Source organism: Phodopus roborovskii, unplaced genomic scaffold (assembly GCF_943737965.1).
Source record: "Phodopus roborovskii unplaced genomic scaffold, PHOROB, whole genome shotgun sequence".
Lineage (NCBI taxonomy): Eukaryota > Metazoa > Chordata > Mammalia > Rodentia > Cricetidae > Phodopus > Phodopus roborovskii.
Window position 1 is genome coordinate 4,755,695 of NW_026126689.1, and position 14,861 is coordinate 4,770,555.

The following is a 14,861-nucleotide window of genomic DNA, read 5'->3' on the forward strand; positions in this document are numbered from 1 at the left end:
AGTCTGGGGCACCAACAAATTTCATAACTACATCTCAAAAATACTGCTCAAACCTTCGGTAGTGACCAACTGCCTGTATTTGGTAATATCTATGAGTCTATTTATAAGGTTAGGGAGTGGTTTAAGGAAGCGGTGGGTTAAAAATGAGTGGTAAATTTGTATATGAAAGATCAGAACCATTCAGGTATCTCTAACACAGCAAAGGAGAGACTGAACAATAAAATAACAAAGTAAAAGCACAGGTTACTAGGATTCTAAACTCCAACCCAGGATACACTGTATCCTGATGCTATATCTACAGTCTTACCTCTGTCTGGATAAGTTCTAGTTTGTAGGCACATCACAGTTAGTCATTACTGGGAACAGTCAGGGCCTAAAACTAATTCATAAGAGTGATTTCAAAACTCTAGAACAGTTTGGTGTCTATAAACAGAAGTACAAGTCGAGTATTCCTGTACCAAAAATACAACACATTTTGAGTACCAACATAATGCCATGAGTGGAAAATATCACACCATGAACTTGGTTTTATGCATACAATTACTTTAAATGTATTATGAAATAATCTTCAAGCTATGTGTGTCTAGAGTATACATGAACAGTAATGAGTTTAATGTTTAGATTTGATATATCACTCTGTATACGCAAATGTTAAGAAACATAAAATATAAAATCTGAAACACTTTTAGTTCCAAGCATTTGAGGTGAGGAAGGCTCAATCTATGCTTATGAAAGCTGTAGAGTATCATTAACACTTATCAGAGTTATTAGTATTATTATTAAAATTGCAAGGTTGGGGAACCTATGTTTTTAGCACCTATAATCTCATTTTTATTTTCTTTGATAGTAAAATTGCTATGTCTATAATTTAATGATTTCAGTGGTTGGAGTTGATATTTATATCTATACTAATAACTGTAATCACTTTGAAAGCAAAAATGGTATTAGTGTATATGATAGTAAGCTACTGCCAAGATAGAATATTTGGAAAAAATCTGTAGGAAAACAAAATGCCACTTTTCACATCATTAGTTATAGAATCTTCTGTGTAAACAATTGCTGTCAGTGAGGTAACTTGAGTATCACCAGTGCTCTCCAATATCAAATTAGACCTTGTAACCCAAGAAAACAGTAGGAGTGGGACTATATAAAAAAAATCTGCAGCAATAATAATCACAGGATGTGCTTTGGTATGGTCTGAAGTACTGTGATCACAAGTGAAGGCCATGAACATATGAGTCATTTAACAGCAAGGCCATAGACATAATAATAGCTAACATTAGAAACAATTGTGGTATGCATTCAGATGTCATGATCGGCATGCATGCCTTCTTTCATATAAGTGAGTCTTGGGATGGGTGCGACCTTACACATTTATAACTCTTGGAGTTCATGCAGTATCTATCTGCTAGGATGAGACAAAAACTATCCTTGGAAGCCAAGTGACCCTAAGTCTATTCACAAATTTTTGTAGCTTTGTTTCAAAGAGATGTCTGAGGTAATAATCCTGAACTGGAATGTGTTCAAGCACTACCAGTGGCTTCTCGACCTGTGGGTCTCAACCTCCGCAGGGGTCATGTAAATCAGATAACTTACATCATGATTAGTAACAGCAGCAAAATCACACTGTGAAGTAGCAACAAAATAACTTTATGGCTGAGGGCAACCACAATATGAGGAACTCTATTAAATGGACACAGAATTAGAAGTGTGGAGAACCACTCCACTAGACCCTTGAATAAGATCATGGCACTACCGTAGAGTTGGCGGAACCTGCTTCTTCAGCACCCGTGACAGGGATCACGGCACTAGTACTGACAACAGGAGGACTCTGGGGGAAAGGTGTCGTCATTGGAAGGAGAGAAGAAATACTAGTTTCACTGTCAACAGTAGTTGCTTCAGTGGCTGTGGTTGTGAAATGAATCATATCGCTAGAATTAGCAGTAGGAGGAGTTGTAGGGGAAGGTGTGGTTATGTCGGGAAATGTGGGGCTGGTTGTATTTGCTTCGGGAGGTGTAGTTGTGAATGGGGTTATATCACTAGCGTTAGCAGTAGGAGGAGTTGTAGGGGAAGGCGTAGTTATGTCGGGAAATAAAGTTGTGGAAGTACTGGCTATATCAGGTGTAGTTATGAGAGCAGAACTTGTGACAATTTCAGTGCTAGATGCAGTTGGGTAAGGGCTTGTGGGAAACATGCTGGTTGTATTTGGTGTGGGAAATATAGAATCTCCGTAAATCCAAATAACCTCAGTCAGCTCTTTGAGGTCCATGTTCTTTTCAGTCAATTGAATCGTTAGTGTCTGTTCAAAAAAAATATTACATTGATATATTAGAATTTATTAAACATTATACTGAAATCACTATCCAACTTTTATCTTAGCAAAAAAGAAAGAATTCATTTTTTTCCCAATGATCAAATGACACAAATCTCTTTAGCTTATATTGGTCCCAAACCACCTTGGTGAGGTGTTCTGTGTATAACTGAGTGCCATACATTCCTTTCTTTTATACAAACTGTGTTGTTCTCAAATATTTACAGTTGTGGCTAAAATTAACATTTATTTTGTCTTGTCATTTTGTCACTAGCATTTACCTTTCCTGACTCATTCCATGACCTTATTACTGTCACCTCTAATGTTGCCTGACAATTAATAAGCATTAAATACGCTTCAGAGCTTTCCTAAAATGAAACTCTGTGCTTTTCTGCAGCTAGGTTAATTAGAAACAATACTTTCAGAATAATTTGAACCCAGTTACCCAAGAATCATATTATTGTATTTAAGTATGTAGCCAAGGAGACCACAATGGGGAAAATCTACTTGGGTGCTTAGAATCCTCACTTTCCAAAATACTGTCAGGACACTATTTTCCCCATTTAGAAGCAGGAACTATTCACATTCACTTCTTTAAATCCCTCTGTTTGGGCTACTGCATCCATTTATGATTAATCTGTGGTCTGAAGTTACTTTTCATTATCTAAAGTTAGGATCACACAGGTTCTTATCCTACGAGTATCCCATCTTGCAGAATGTTGTTTCACTTGGGGAAAAAAATTGTCGCGTTAATAGTTTTAATAGTCGGATATACTTTGGCACTCTGTTTTGTTAGCCAAATAAGCATATCTTATACTGTGAATGAAGCATAGCCACTTAATGAAAGTAACATTAAGTGCCAGCTTAAAACTTAACCAATAATTTGCTAAGGGATAGGCACAGTCCTGCAAGGGAAAGGAACTTTTATAACCATTCCTTGGCTTTAATGCTGTGCAAAAATGCTGCTGTATTTTATTAGGAAGCCTAGGAAACCAATCTATTCAAAGCTAATCCCATTCATTAGTGAACACAACAGAGAAGATATCATCACACTACAGATCATCAATACCAGACTACAAACACACACAAGACCACAGCTTTTCAGAAACATACTACTTCTACGGACATACAATACTTCCAACAGCTATCATACCTATTAGATACTAATAGCAGAGATAATTTAATAGATTAGTAAAGTGAATTTGCGATGGCATTCCTTTCAGACATACCTGATTGTAGGGGTCACTGGTGAAATTGTTCTCAATTAATTGCTGGTTGTTGTACGTAAAACCGACATGTGCCACATAAGAGGAATTTAAACCCCATATTCTAATGTATCCAACTTTCAGCTGATTTGAGCCACTCAGATACTGATTATGTAGGACCTGGATTTTCAAGGTGTTCTATAAAGGATTCATAAGAAAAAAAACATATATAACAAACACACATGTAATAAGTCTAGAAAACTGTCTTCTACATTACAATGTGAAAATAGGTTAATTACTCTTATTGCACTGTTTTTAAGATTTATTTTTCATGTATTTATGCATGTGAGTGCTCTGTCTTCATGAACACCAGGAGAAGGAATCTGATTCCATTACAGATGGTTGTGAGCCACCATGTGGTTGCTGGGAATTGAACTCAGGACCTCTGGAAGAGCAGTCAAGTGCTCTTAACCTCTGAGCCATCTCTCCAGCCCTTGTTTCCAATGTTTTATTAAATATTTCTTGATGACATAGATCCAAAATACCAGTCATGATAAATTTGATGATGTCTGTGATGGATAAACTTGATTTCCAACTCTATCTATAATCAACTAAACTCAATTAGCAGGGCACATCAGCAACAGCTTTTATTTGAAGTGGAAAGACCCACCCTAAATCTGGCCCACACCTTCTAGAGCCATCCCACATTTAAAAAGAGAAAGAAAGAAAGAAAGACAAATCTAGCTTTTTCATTATTCCTGCTTGCCTTCATTCTCTCTAGCAAATCTATCTATCCTGTTTGTGTGGCATTCCTTTACTGATATTAAAACCTACTGCTTTGAGACTCCAACATATGAACAACAGCTGAGAGGTACAGTTTTGTGGACCAAGCAACTTCCAGATTCTTAGCTTTTCCGTCAGAAGACAGCCATTATTAGTCTAGGCAGGCCACCGCCTGTAAGCCACTCTAATAAATATCGTGTGTGTGTGTGTGTGTGTGTGTGTGTGTGTGTGTGTGTGTGTGTGCGCACGCGCGCACGCGCGCATGCACAAAATCCTAATGCAATGTCAAAGATTGGTGTATGAACCCACAAAGGTCCTGGAAATTATTATTTTTTGGTGTATTCCTCCTAATACTTATAATAAAGTATCATTCTTTATGTTTTTCTGATGAGGAAATGAAGATAGTAGGAGAGGAAGTCATCCAGAGTTAAGGGACAGAGATAAGGTTAGGATGATTGTGTGTTGGTGTTAATACAGGAGCATAGTAAACCATCACTGAATTGGGTAAGTTAGCAAAGAACATAACAAATTGTCTAAGCCATGAAGCATTATATGTAAGCATCAGCACAAACTAAAATGAGATAAATTATGAGATCTCACATAATCAAGGCAGAATGAAAGCCGTGATAAAACACAGCATGTATGCTAAGGGAATGGAAGATAAGAAGCATGAGAAGAGTATGGGCATGAAAGGCATCAATTTGCGCGTGGGGCTCCGGGAGCCCTGGAGGGACAGCTAAGAGTTACGGGCTATCAGAGGGACCCTGTCTCAAAAAATCAAATTAAGAGAAAGAGAGAGCTGCAGGCAAGGTGAATGGGACGAGTAACCGGGCCAGACAGGGCTAGTACAGCAGCTTCTAAGTAGACAAGGTTATGACAATCCCATGAGAACAAATCAGGGAGACAGCAGGGTAACATTAGGAAGAGAAATACAAACATCCTATTACATTTAAAGAGGGGGAAAAAGTCCAGTGCAATGGTACATGACTGGAACCCCAGGTCCTGGAGAGGCTAAGCGGGAAGGCATCACACTTTGAAGTCCCGCTGGCTACACAGCAAGTTCAAAATCAGTCTGGGCAAGAGACCACGGGATTCTGTGTCAAAAATAAATAAATAAGGAGCTGAAGAAATGGGTCAGTGGTTAAGAGCACTTGCTGTTCTTCTAGAGGACCAAAATTATTTCCTATCACCCATGCCGGGCTCACAACCACCTATAACTACAGCTCTAGGGGATTGGCTGCCTTCCTCTGACCTTCTCAAACACCCATACACATAAATAGTTTTCATTAACAATAAATAAGCATAGTACATTTCACAGACCCAGGGAGATTAGCAAAAGAGGAGGGCTGGAGGAGGAAAGCATAGACCTTCCTGGAAAGAGAAATAAAACAGATTCTAAGGGTGGACTGGAGCACGAGGGGAAAGGAGCAGGAGGAATCAGGCAGGGGTGAGGCAACATGGAAACAGAGCAAAGGAGACTTATTGGAATTGATGAAGGTGATCCTAGGGAGGACCCCTCACAATGGAGGACGCAGATCTGAACTGGCCATCTTTGGTAGCCAATCATGGCTTCCATGATGGTCACGGGTTGCATTTGGTTGAGTTGTTGGATGAGGAGGCGCTAGGGGAACCCATAAGCACCCCAGACGGATGCTAAGGTCTGTGAAAACTGAGAGCAGAGCCCCATTGCGAAAGACAACTACTCAGCTCATTGAACATAGGAAGGCCAAGCTGTGCAGGCTAGAAGCCTTCGCCTCTACTTCCTAGTCTCTGGTGTGGGAAGGTACTCTGCAGTCTATAGAAAGAGAAATCTGGGCACCAACCCAGCCCCAAAACCCTCTGCCTACAATCTGTCCTACCTGCAAGATTTGCTGGGGCAATGGTCTCACACACACACACATACACACACACTCACAAAGTGTGAGTGGCCAATCAATGGCTGATTTAACATGAGGGAGGGAGGAAGAGAGGGAAGGAGGGAGGGAAGGAAGGAGGAAGCACAGAAGTTGCAATGCAATTATGCTCTTGATCCTGACCACTGTGTTTTAAGGGAAATCTAGATTAGCCAGCATTCAGAGTGATCAGATCTAAGAACCAGCATAAACACAATACAAAAAAAATGCCATGTTACCCCAGAGATACATGAGATTGTAATAGAGAACAGAGGGATATTTAGCAGGCACCTAACATCATTGCATCATTACAAAGAGGTAGATCCATTTGTGCTACAGTAGCCCATGTTTTAGGTCAATCGATGAGTGATGAGCAGATTCTGGACCTGATATAGCATGATTTACTTAATCATCAGGAGAAGAAGGCATGTTGTCAGTGGAGTTATCCAACATACAAAGTATTGTTTCCTCTATTTCATTTATGTATTCCTCTGTAATTGACATTTCCCATGTCATTCTTACAGTCTTGTTTTTCTGAATAAGATATGCTGAACCACTTAATCTTGATCATGCATCCTTTACGATGCTAATGAGAAATTAGTCAACTTGATAAAAAAAATGTAATTTTTAAGTAAGAAATTGTTATTTCCAGTTCTAATTTTTAAAGTTGTGTTTATGTATGTATGTATGATGTCTGTGTATGCATGCCTTGTGCATTTATGGCACTATGTATCTGCAGGTGCCTTCAGATGCGAAAACATTGGATCCCCCCAAACTGAAGTTGCAGGTGGATGTGACCTCCTGAAGTGGGTTCTAGGAAACATACATGGCTCTTCCGCAGAAGTAGTAAGCACTTTGAACAACCGAGCCCTCTCTCAATCCCATCAACTTTCCCTTTATGCTATTCCATAGTCATGAAAAGTCATTATTAGACACCACCCAATTGGTGATTCTAGCTTATCTTCAGGTCAGCTGACTACCAGCTATGTAAGTATAGTCCATCTTTGCTGAATCATATATATAGATGATCATATATGTGTGTGTATTTATACACACATGAGATATGTGTGTGTGTGTGTGTGTGTGTGTGTGTGTGTATATATATATATATATATTACAGCTAAGGTCAGTTAAGTGTTGACCAGACCAGCTGAACTCTGTAAATTCATATACTTGTTGTCACATGACAATGAGGCTATGAAGCTATCAACTATACAGCAGTATCACATAATGGATCACTTATATAACATTTACATTTCAAAATTTACACTTCAAAATCAATCTGGAAGCTTCTTATCCCTAGAAATAAGCTTCATATTGAGGGATCCATTTTCTCCCAGGATAACGTGAGTTCCAAACTTCTTTTCACGTAGTGATGGTAATCTGGATAAATGCAAAATAAAAGCTATTTTCTCCCTTACTTTACTGTCAACAACATGGATTAGAGAAGTCGGGATAGGAAGTACTTCTTCTTAACATGCAAACGTCATATTCATACAATTAGCAGATGATGTCTAATCTTCAGGTGAAAGACATTATAAACTCAATAAAGTAGTCTTACCTGTGTTGCTATGAAGTTAGCCAAGAAATAATTTCCCTTTTCGTAAGTATCTGAAAACAAGAAGAAAAGGATAATCAGTTACAGCTGATAATCTCGTGTTGCGTGTGAAATGTCTAAAATTGATCACAATGACCGACAAGGTGGTCTTCATCTTCCTGGAAAGCAATAAGAACGGTGGGCAAGCATTCGCCTTTTGTTTTGTTTGCTTGGTTAGTTTTGTGTGGTCTGGCCTAGGGAGGCTCTCATTCTTTAACTCGGGATAGTCTGGAACTTAAATGTAGCCCAGTGCTTTGAATGCTCACTGTTCTTTCTTCCGACTTCTCAAAACGCAGTATCTGATGCATAGTATATACTGAATAAATGTCATTTTTCAGGGAAAAAAAATACCCAGGTGTTGATTTCTAACACCACAGGGAAATGAATACCACTTTTCATTATCTGCCACATGCTTTCTTACACACCTGACCAGGAACGGCACTGCCTACCGCCGGCTTGTCCACAAGCCAATGTCATGCGAGCATTATATCAGTAGAGGTTCCCTCTTCTAAATGTATCTTATGTCAAGTGAACACAAACTAGCCGGCAAAACTATTTGATAAAAACCCCAGAACAAGGCATGAAAAACCCGTGCTTGAGTCACAGTAGTGCAACAGATTCTCCAAAAAATACAGACTACTGCTATTGCCTTTGGTTGTTTCTCAGAGGTTGAAGGCAAATCCCTTTGCTGAAGACACTACTCACTTTGGACATGGGACTCAGAAGATTTGAGCTGGATCTAACCTGACAGTCTCCTTCCTGCGGTCTAGCCTTCACAGTACCAGCAAGTACTAAGTAAACTCTTAGGGAGGGGGGCCACCAATATTCCTATCCAGCTGCCACATCTAGGAACCTGAACAATGACCAACATGGCAAGATATCCCTACAGGCACAATAGCGGCACTCATATCTTTGTGGCAACTGACTCCTGTCCGTCCAATTAGATTTAAGGTTCACTCAATTGTCTGGAATTATACATGGTACTAGAAACCTAGACAACCAAGATTTTAGAGGAGAACCTACTACCATCACTTCAGTAGGTCAGTGCAATTCCTAATTGCATTCTAAAACCTGTACGTAAACCCAGAGATAAGTGTAGCTCATAACTGTCATCAATGTAGCTTCTTTCTACAGCAAACACACATCTTCAATACAACTTCTCAGAGGACATCTGGAAGAAGGAGGAGAAAGACTGTAGCAGACAGAAGATCAAAAAGTCTGCTGTGAGGTTGAAGCTAAGCCTAAGATACCTAAAAATACTTAAACAATGATAACAATAAATGCACTAAGACAGAAAGCAAAATATCCTGAGGTTCCACCCCTAGACGAAGAAATGGAGGCTACTGAGATAGGAAAATTAGATCTTTATTAGGATACATATAGATAGATAGATACATACATATATACATACATATATATATATATAATTATTATTATTATTAGGTTAAATAACACAAAATAGTCAGCCCTGAAATCATATACACATAAGCCATGAAAAAGAAACTCACTGGGTTCTGTTTATGTATTTATAAATTTGTGTGTGTGTGTGTGTGTGTATGTGTGTGTGTAAAACAACAATAATAAAGGAAAAGCGAGCCACTAATTTGAAAGAGAATAAAGGAGAGGATATTGGAGGGGTTGGAGAGAAGAAAGAAAATAAGGAAATAATGTAATTATATTTTAATTTAAAATTTTTAATAAAAATTCAAATAACTATATTCTTAAATGGTCATTTCTAATGTAAATTTCAACTAAGGCCATATATTCTGAAAAATAATCTAAAATGCAAATAAAGCTAATATTCAAAATACAATTTATAGCAATTAAAAGTAACATCATATAGAGAAAACAATTATAGTTAGATAAACTTTACATTATCTTCTTCATGGGATAGGGTCATAGTAATGATGTTTACAAGGAGTACAACCTAATATCTAGCTGTGTGTTTGTTATTACATCCAGTAAAAAGAAACCAGGTTTACAAATAAAATTTGCCATATTTTCAGCTATATAAAAATTGCACATTTTACCAGGTATTTAACAACAGAAAAACAAAAGACAATACAGCAATATACCTAAATGTGGTTCTATTTTTTTTCTAATTTTCTACCCTTAAAGCTTTTGTGAGTATTTCCTGCTTCAATGGGAATGAGGAAAACTAAAAGGAAGAAAACTTTGCATGTATTAGTGAAGGAAAATAGGCTACAGTTTCAAAAAGTGTGGCATTTTGCAAAATCCAAATGTTCTAGACCAAGATAATAGTAGTGAAAGTCAGGACAGGTCAATAGCAACGTGTCCGTACTCTTTAGAAATGTCTGAGCAGGAGGATGCTCAGATGATAACGATGTATGGCAGTTATTATACAACAGAATGACAACCCAGCTTGAAGATAGAGAGCATACTAAGTATTAAGCATTCTGGCAATTCTTAATTCCCAATTTATGTGTCATCAAGTGTCTCCTGAGTGTCCCTACTTAAGAGGAAAAAGATGCCTGATATTTCTGGCTGACCCAAGTAGAGGCATGGTCCTGCCCCATGAGGATGACTTCATGATCAGCCATGCTGTTTCATCAGAGTGAAATAGTTCTGTGAGGATAGATCTGTCCTGGACGAATCCATCATGCCAGGCTCATGAACTTACAAGTCTGGGGAACCATACCTTGTCTACAATAACGTGCAGTAGAATATAGCTGAGGTAGCCAAAGTTTCAAAAGTTTCCCCAACACTGTTGCCTATTGGCAGTAGCCAACGCAGGTTTCTGGATCCCACCAGCATATGCTAAGCTCCTATGAAGCAGTGTTCTGAATGGCATGCAGTCTTTCTGGGGGTTCGCACTTACCTATGCTCTGTCCATCATCCCAAAACAACTGTCCTTCAGCCTTCATTTCATCATCCAAAGCTACGGTCAATCCCACAAAATTTTGTCGACTAAAAAGAAAGAAAGAAAGAAAGAAAGGAAGGAAGGAAGGAAGGAAGGAAGGAAGGAAGGAAGGAAGAAAGAAAGAAAGAAAGGAAGAAAGAAAGAAAGAAAGAAAGAAAGAAAGGAAGGAAGAAACCATTATTTCGTTATTTTTGGTTGTAGGCTGCAAGAACACAGAAGATCTGCTGGAAACATTCTTTATTCAGAAATAAAACTCAAAACTCAAAGTATTGAACACGTACAAAAGTGATAAAAATAGTGACATAAAATATAAGATTCAGGTCAACAGAGCATCGTTTAAAGTTTAATGGAACATTAAGCCTCAACTTTCACAACTCTAATAGACATACTTTCGAACATACCCACTTCAATAATACAATATACAATAGTATGTTGTGACATCAATTCCTTAGCAAGAAAATTCCAGGAAGTTAAACCTCCGAAAAACTTTGATGGCTTCCAGGTGCCTAAGAATGAAATTCAAACTACTTATGGAAGGCCATCCACTGCCTTCCATGGGGTAGCTCTGTTTTAATTTTATCTACCCAACTCCTTTTTTTCACCTAATACCTTTAACCCTGCCAGAATAGCTCTCCTTGTCTTCACACATGCAAGTCCCATTTATTATTCAAGAGCCATCTCAGGATCTATTTCTGGTAAAAATCATGTTTTTCATCGCATGCTGAGAGTAGACTGCTTTTCTGTGTTGTTTTTAATTTGCTTTTTGACATGTTTTCCGTGTGTGTGTGTGTGTGTGTGTGTGTGTGTGTGTGTGAAACCTCTTTCTGAGTTCACCAAAACTAGGCCTGGAAATGGATACTATATTCCACTGCAAGTACAGGTGCTCAAGTCCTCATTAATAGGAAGAAAAAAAAATGTCTCTATCCTGAAGAAAAGTTTGCTCAAAATAGTTGTTCTCTTGACACAAGACCAAAGGTTAAAGATCTCCCAGAGATTGGCTTCATCTACTTGTTTTCTTTTAGATTCTATCAGATGACACCCATAAACAACCGAACCAATAAAACGCTGCACTTTGGTTTCTGTACAATTTGTTTATTTATCCATATGCCGCAGTAAAGGGCCAGGCCATCAAATACTGCTTTGTCATACCTGTAGTAAGTGTTCATTGCAGGCTCCTGCCAAGGTAGAATGTAGCCTCCTCTGACATGAAGGTTGATGTGGTCCAGAGGAGCTGCCAGTCTTTTCCACTCACCTATAGATTCTTGGCCAGATCCCTAGAGGAACCCATATCAATGAGAAATGTTGACAGGAAAATCAATTAAATGAGTTATGTATTTTACTAAAAATCCTTCCTTACTAAGGGAGCATGATGGATGATCCACAAAGCACCATTAAAAAAAGTGAGAAAAAAAGTCTATTTTCATTTTTGCTTGAACCTTTGAAAACCTAGTGGTGTCCGTGTTAAGTCTAGAGAAGGTTAATGGTGGACGACAGGAGAAATGGGTGCTCAGATGTTTCCTATGCCTTTGTGCAGATCCCCGTTTATACAGATCTGGTTAGAATGGTTGGAGATGGAAGTTTTCTGGTCTGGGAAGTTGGGAGAAAGTTTTAGCCTCCTCTCTAGCCTTTGCAGAACCTTCTAATTCCTTCTAAAAAAACATTTTAACTCACCATGTTATAGTCATACCACCGGGCTCTGGGGAAATAAGCAGGGATCTCAAATGTGTTCTGAAATGTAAAATCAGTATGTTACTATGAATATCCCAACTGGGAGGCAATATTGATCCTTAAAATACTTTATATAGAGTTACGATTAAGATGGAATTTTATTAATGATGTCAAGAATTTGAGAAACCTTAATGAATACACTTTGAAAACTCCTCTTCAAATATACATATAAAAATGTTTCAATTAATGAAATTATGAAAGTCCCTAACCACAGAATCCCCAAGTGAGAAATCAGTGTTAAAAATCTTTCATTAATATCTTGTGGAGTAATGATCTGCTTTTGATGTTCTAGGAATATCTGTTTGAAAATAATGAAATAAAAAAAACAGGGAAGAGTTTAAAATGTTTTCCCTGGAGCTGGTGAGGTATACATGTGCAGGCACAGATTAGCTTGATGTTTTCTTTGAATTTTAGACAAAAATAATGTGTTTCACTGTGCCTTTGGATCACGTTTTTGGACAGTGTCTGGTCTATGATGAGAAACTTACACTTTCCAGAACGGGGCTGATCAGGATAGCCGGGCCCAACATGAACTGTTGGTCTATGTCCCACGTTCTGTTGTCATCTGTGAACCTGAAAAGTCCAACATGAAAAAAAAAAAAAAAGAAAGAAAAGAAAAGAAAACCTCATATCTGTGCTTGTAACAATTGCAAAGCATTGTTACAACAGTGCCCAGACTCACTGTTTGGGGAAATAGGCAACACTCACTCATGGAGAAGCGGTCGGATAACCATGCTGCCCTTGGTGTGAGCTTTATGCATCAGGGTGTATAGATATGGCAGCAGGGAGTATCTGATCTGCAACACTTTTCTCGAGTACTCCTCAAAAGTTGCATTCCAGGCCACGGGATCTTGTCTCTATAGGGGCGAGTGAGCGCATATATGGCAAGCTCTTCTTTCCTGTACCCAGGCATCTCAGAGAGAGGATGGCTGGGCACGTACTCTGCATGTGACTCATGTATCACTGCTCTCTCCATTTATAGCCTACCCCTTTCTTCTCCCTCTGCCCCAGGGGTAAATGCTGTTCCCGTTATCACCTACCCTCGGGGCCTCTGCACAATCTCACTTCCGGTATGGTGCATATGTAAAGCCTTATCAATAATTCCCTCTGGAGCCCTGATTTATCAAGGATAGTTTGACTATAATGCCAACTCATTATTCTGTCAAGCAAGGGAATGTGCTATATTGTACTTCAATGTAGGAACTAGAAAATGTCTTTTCTTGGCAGAAAGAAAAAAAAATGTTTGCAAGAGGTGAGGGAAAAAATGTACTATGAAGAATTATTGATAGCCCTGTAGTCTGAACTTTGTAGATATTTTGAAACATTTGTGTCCTGGCGGTCTTCGTGATTTGTCAGGAAACAAGAATGACGCCTCTATACTTTTGAAATAAGCTGTGATTTGATGTCTGTGTAACACATCTGCAGCATGAACAATGGCTGCCTCACCCTAGAGCCAGCATTGTTGTGGTTCCTGGCAAACGGATAAAATGCTCCCAGCTGCATCCAGCGGACACACATCTCGTACTCAGCATCTCCAAAGAACCCACAGATGTCTGCTCCTGTCTGAGAAGAAGCAAATTTGGAGTATCAACTGGGTATTCTTTCAAGACAGACACTGAAATCTAGGCAAGGTGCAAGGGTTCCAATATGACTTACATAAGGTATTCCAAAGAGACTGAACTCCATCATGCCTGCAATGGGACAAAACCGCTATGTTAAATGAAGACAACCCTTGGGCAGGAGGGAGCAAGCTCAATGTTCCTCCTCCTCTGCTGCATTAACAGCCCTAGCCCATCCCCAATGAGCATATGGAGACATGGGTATAAACTAAAACTCTCACTGACTGATTGTTCACCATTTATTGACTTTACTGCCACCTAGATGCCAGTCTAAACATACACAGTGTAGCCAAATTGTATACACTATGTTTCCGCTTCCACCGCCAGCAGAGGCCCTGGGCACAACCCACACACCAATGATGGATTTCCCCAGCTGGTCCCAGGCAGCTGTGTTGTCTCCCAACCAGTGTCCTGCCCAGCGTCCAGAAGAGGGGAATGTGGAGCGTGTGATGACGATCCCTCTCTCTCCTGTCACCTCCTGAACAGCTCTGGTTGGGGAAACAAGAGGGTGTATTAGAAGATGACAGCCACGAAATTTCACTGCAGAGAGTGGCTGAAGCTCTCTTCATGAGACTGCAGGGTGATTGCTCTAAGATTTAGAGAGCATCTTCCAGGAAAGAAGCTAGAATCCCAGTGATGATAAGAATCCCTATCAGCCTCACAGCAGGGTACCAGAGATACACCTATTCCTAAAGTGAGGACATTATTCTCCATTGTTTTTTATTTTTTTTTAATTTATTCTTCTTTCATACATGACATCCCAACCACAGTTTCCCTCCCCTCCCCTCCTCTCAGCCCCCACCCCCATGCACTCTCCCTCAGTTTCCCTTCCAAAGGGGGCAGAC

General features: G+C 39.2%; 1 protein-coding gene across 1 annotated transcript in view; it reads right to left on the reverse strand.

Moving 5' to 3' along the window:
• Positions 1–1,744: 1,744 nt before the first annotated feature.
• The window catches only part of LOC127214309 (probable maltase-glucoamylase 2), a 74,012-nt gene continuing 60,895 nt past the window's right edge, over positions 1,745–14,861 (reverse strand). Inside the window, exons 37-47 of the mRNA XM_051174700.1 lie at positions 14,371–14,504; positions 14,054–14,088; positions 13,844–13,960; positions 13,106–13,254; positions 12,886–12,970; positions 12,341–12,397; positions 11,819–11,943; positions 10,628–10,716; positions 7,753–7,802; positions 3,541–3,714; positions 1,745–2,299 (exon numbers count right to left, since the gene is read on the reverse strand). Coding sequence (XP_051030657.1) covers positions 1,745–2,299; positions 3,541–3,714; positions 7,753–7,802; positions 10,628–10,716; positions 11,819–11,943; positions 12,341–12,397; positions 12,886–12,970; positions 13,106–13,254; positions 13,844–13,960; positions 14,054–14,088; positions 14,371–14,504 — 1,570 coding nt within the window. The remainder of the gene's footprint in view (positions 2,300–3,540; positions 3,715–7,752; positions 7,803–10,627; positions 10,717–11,818; positions 11,944–12,340; positions 12,398–12,885; positions 12,971–13,105; positions 13,255–13,843; positions 13,961–14,053; positions 14,089–14,370; positions 14,505–14,861) is intronic.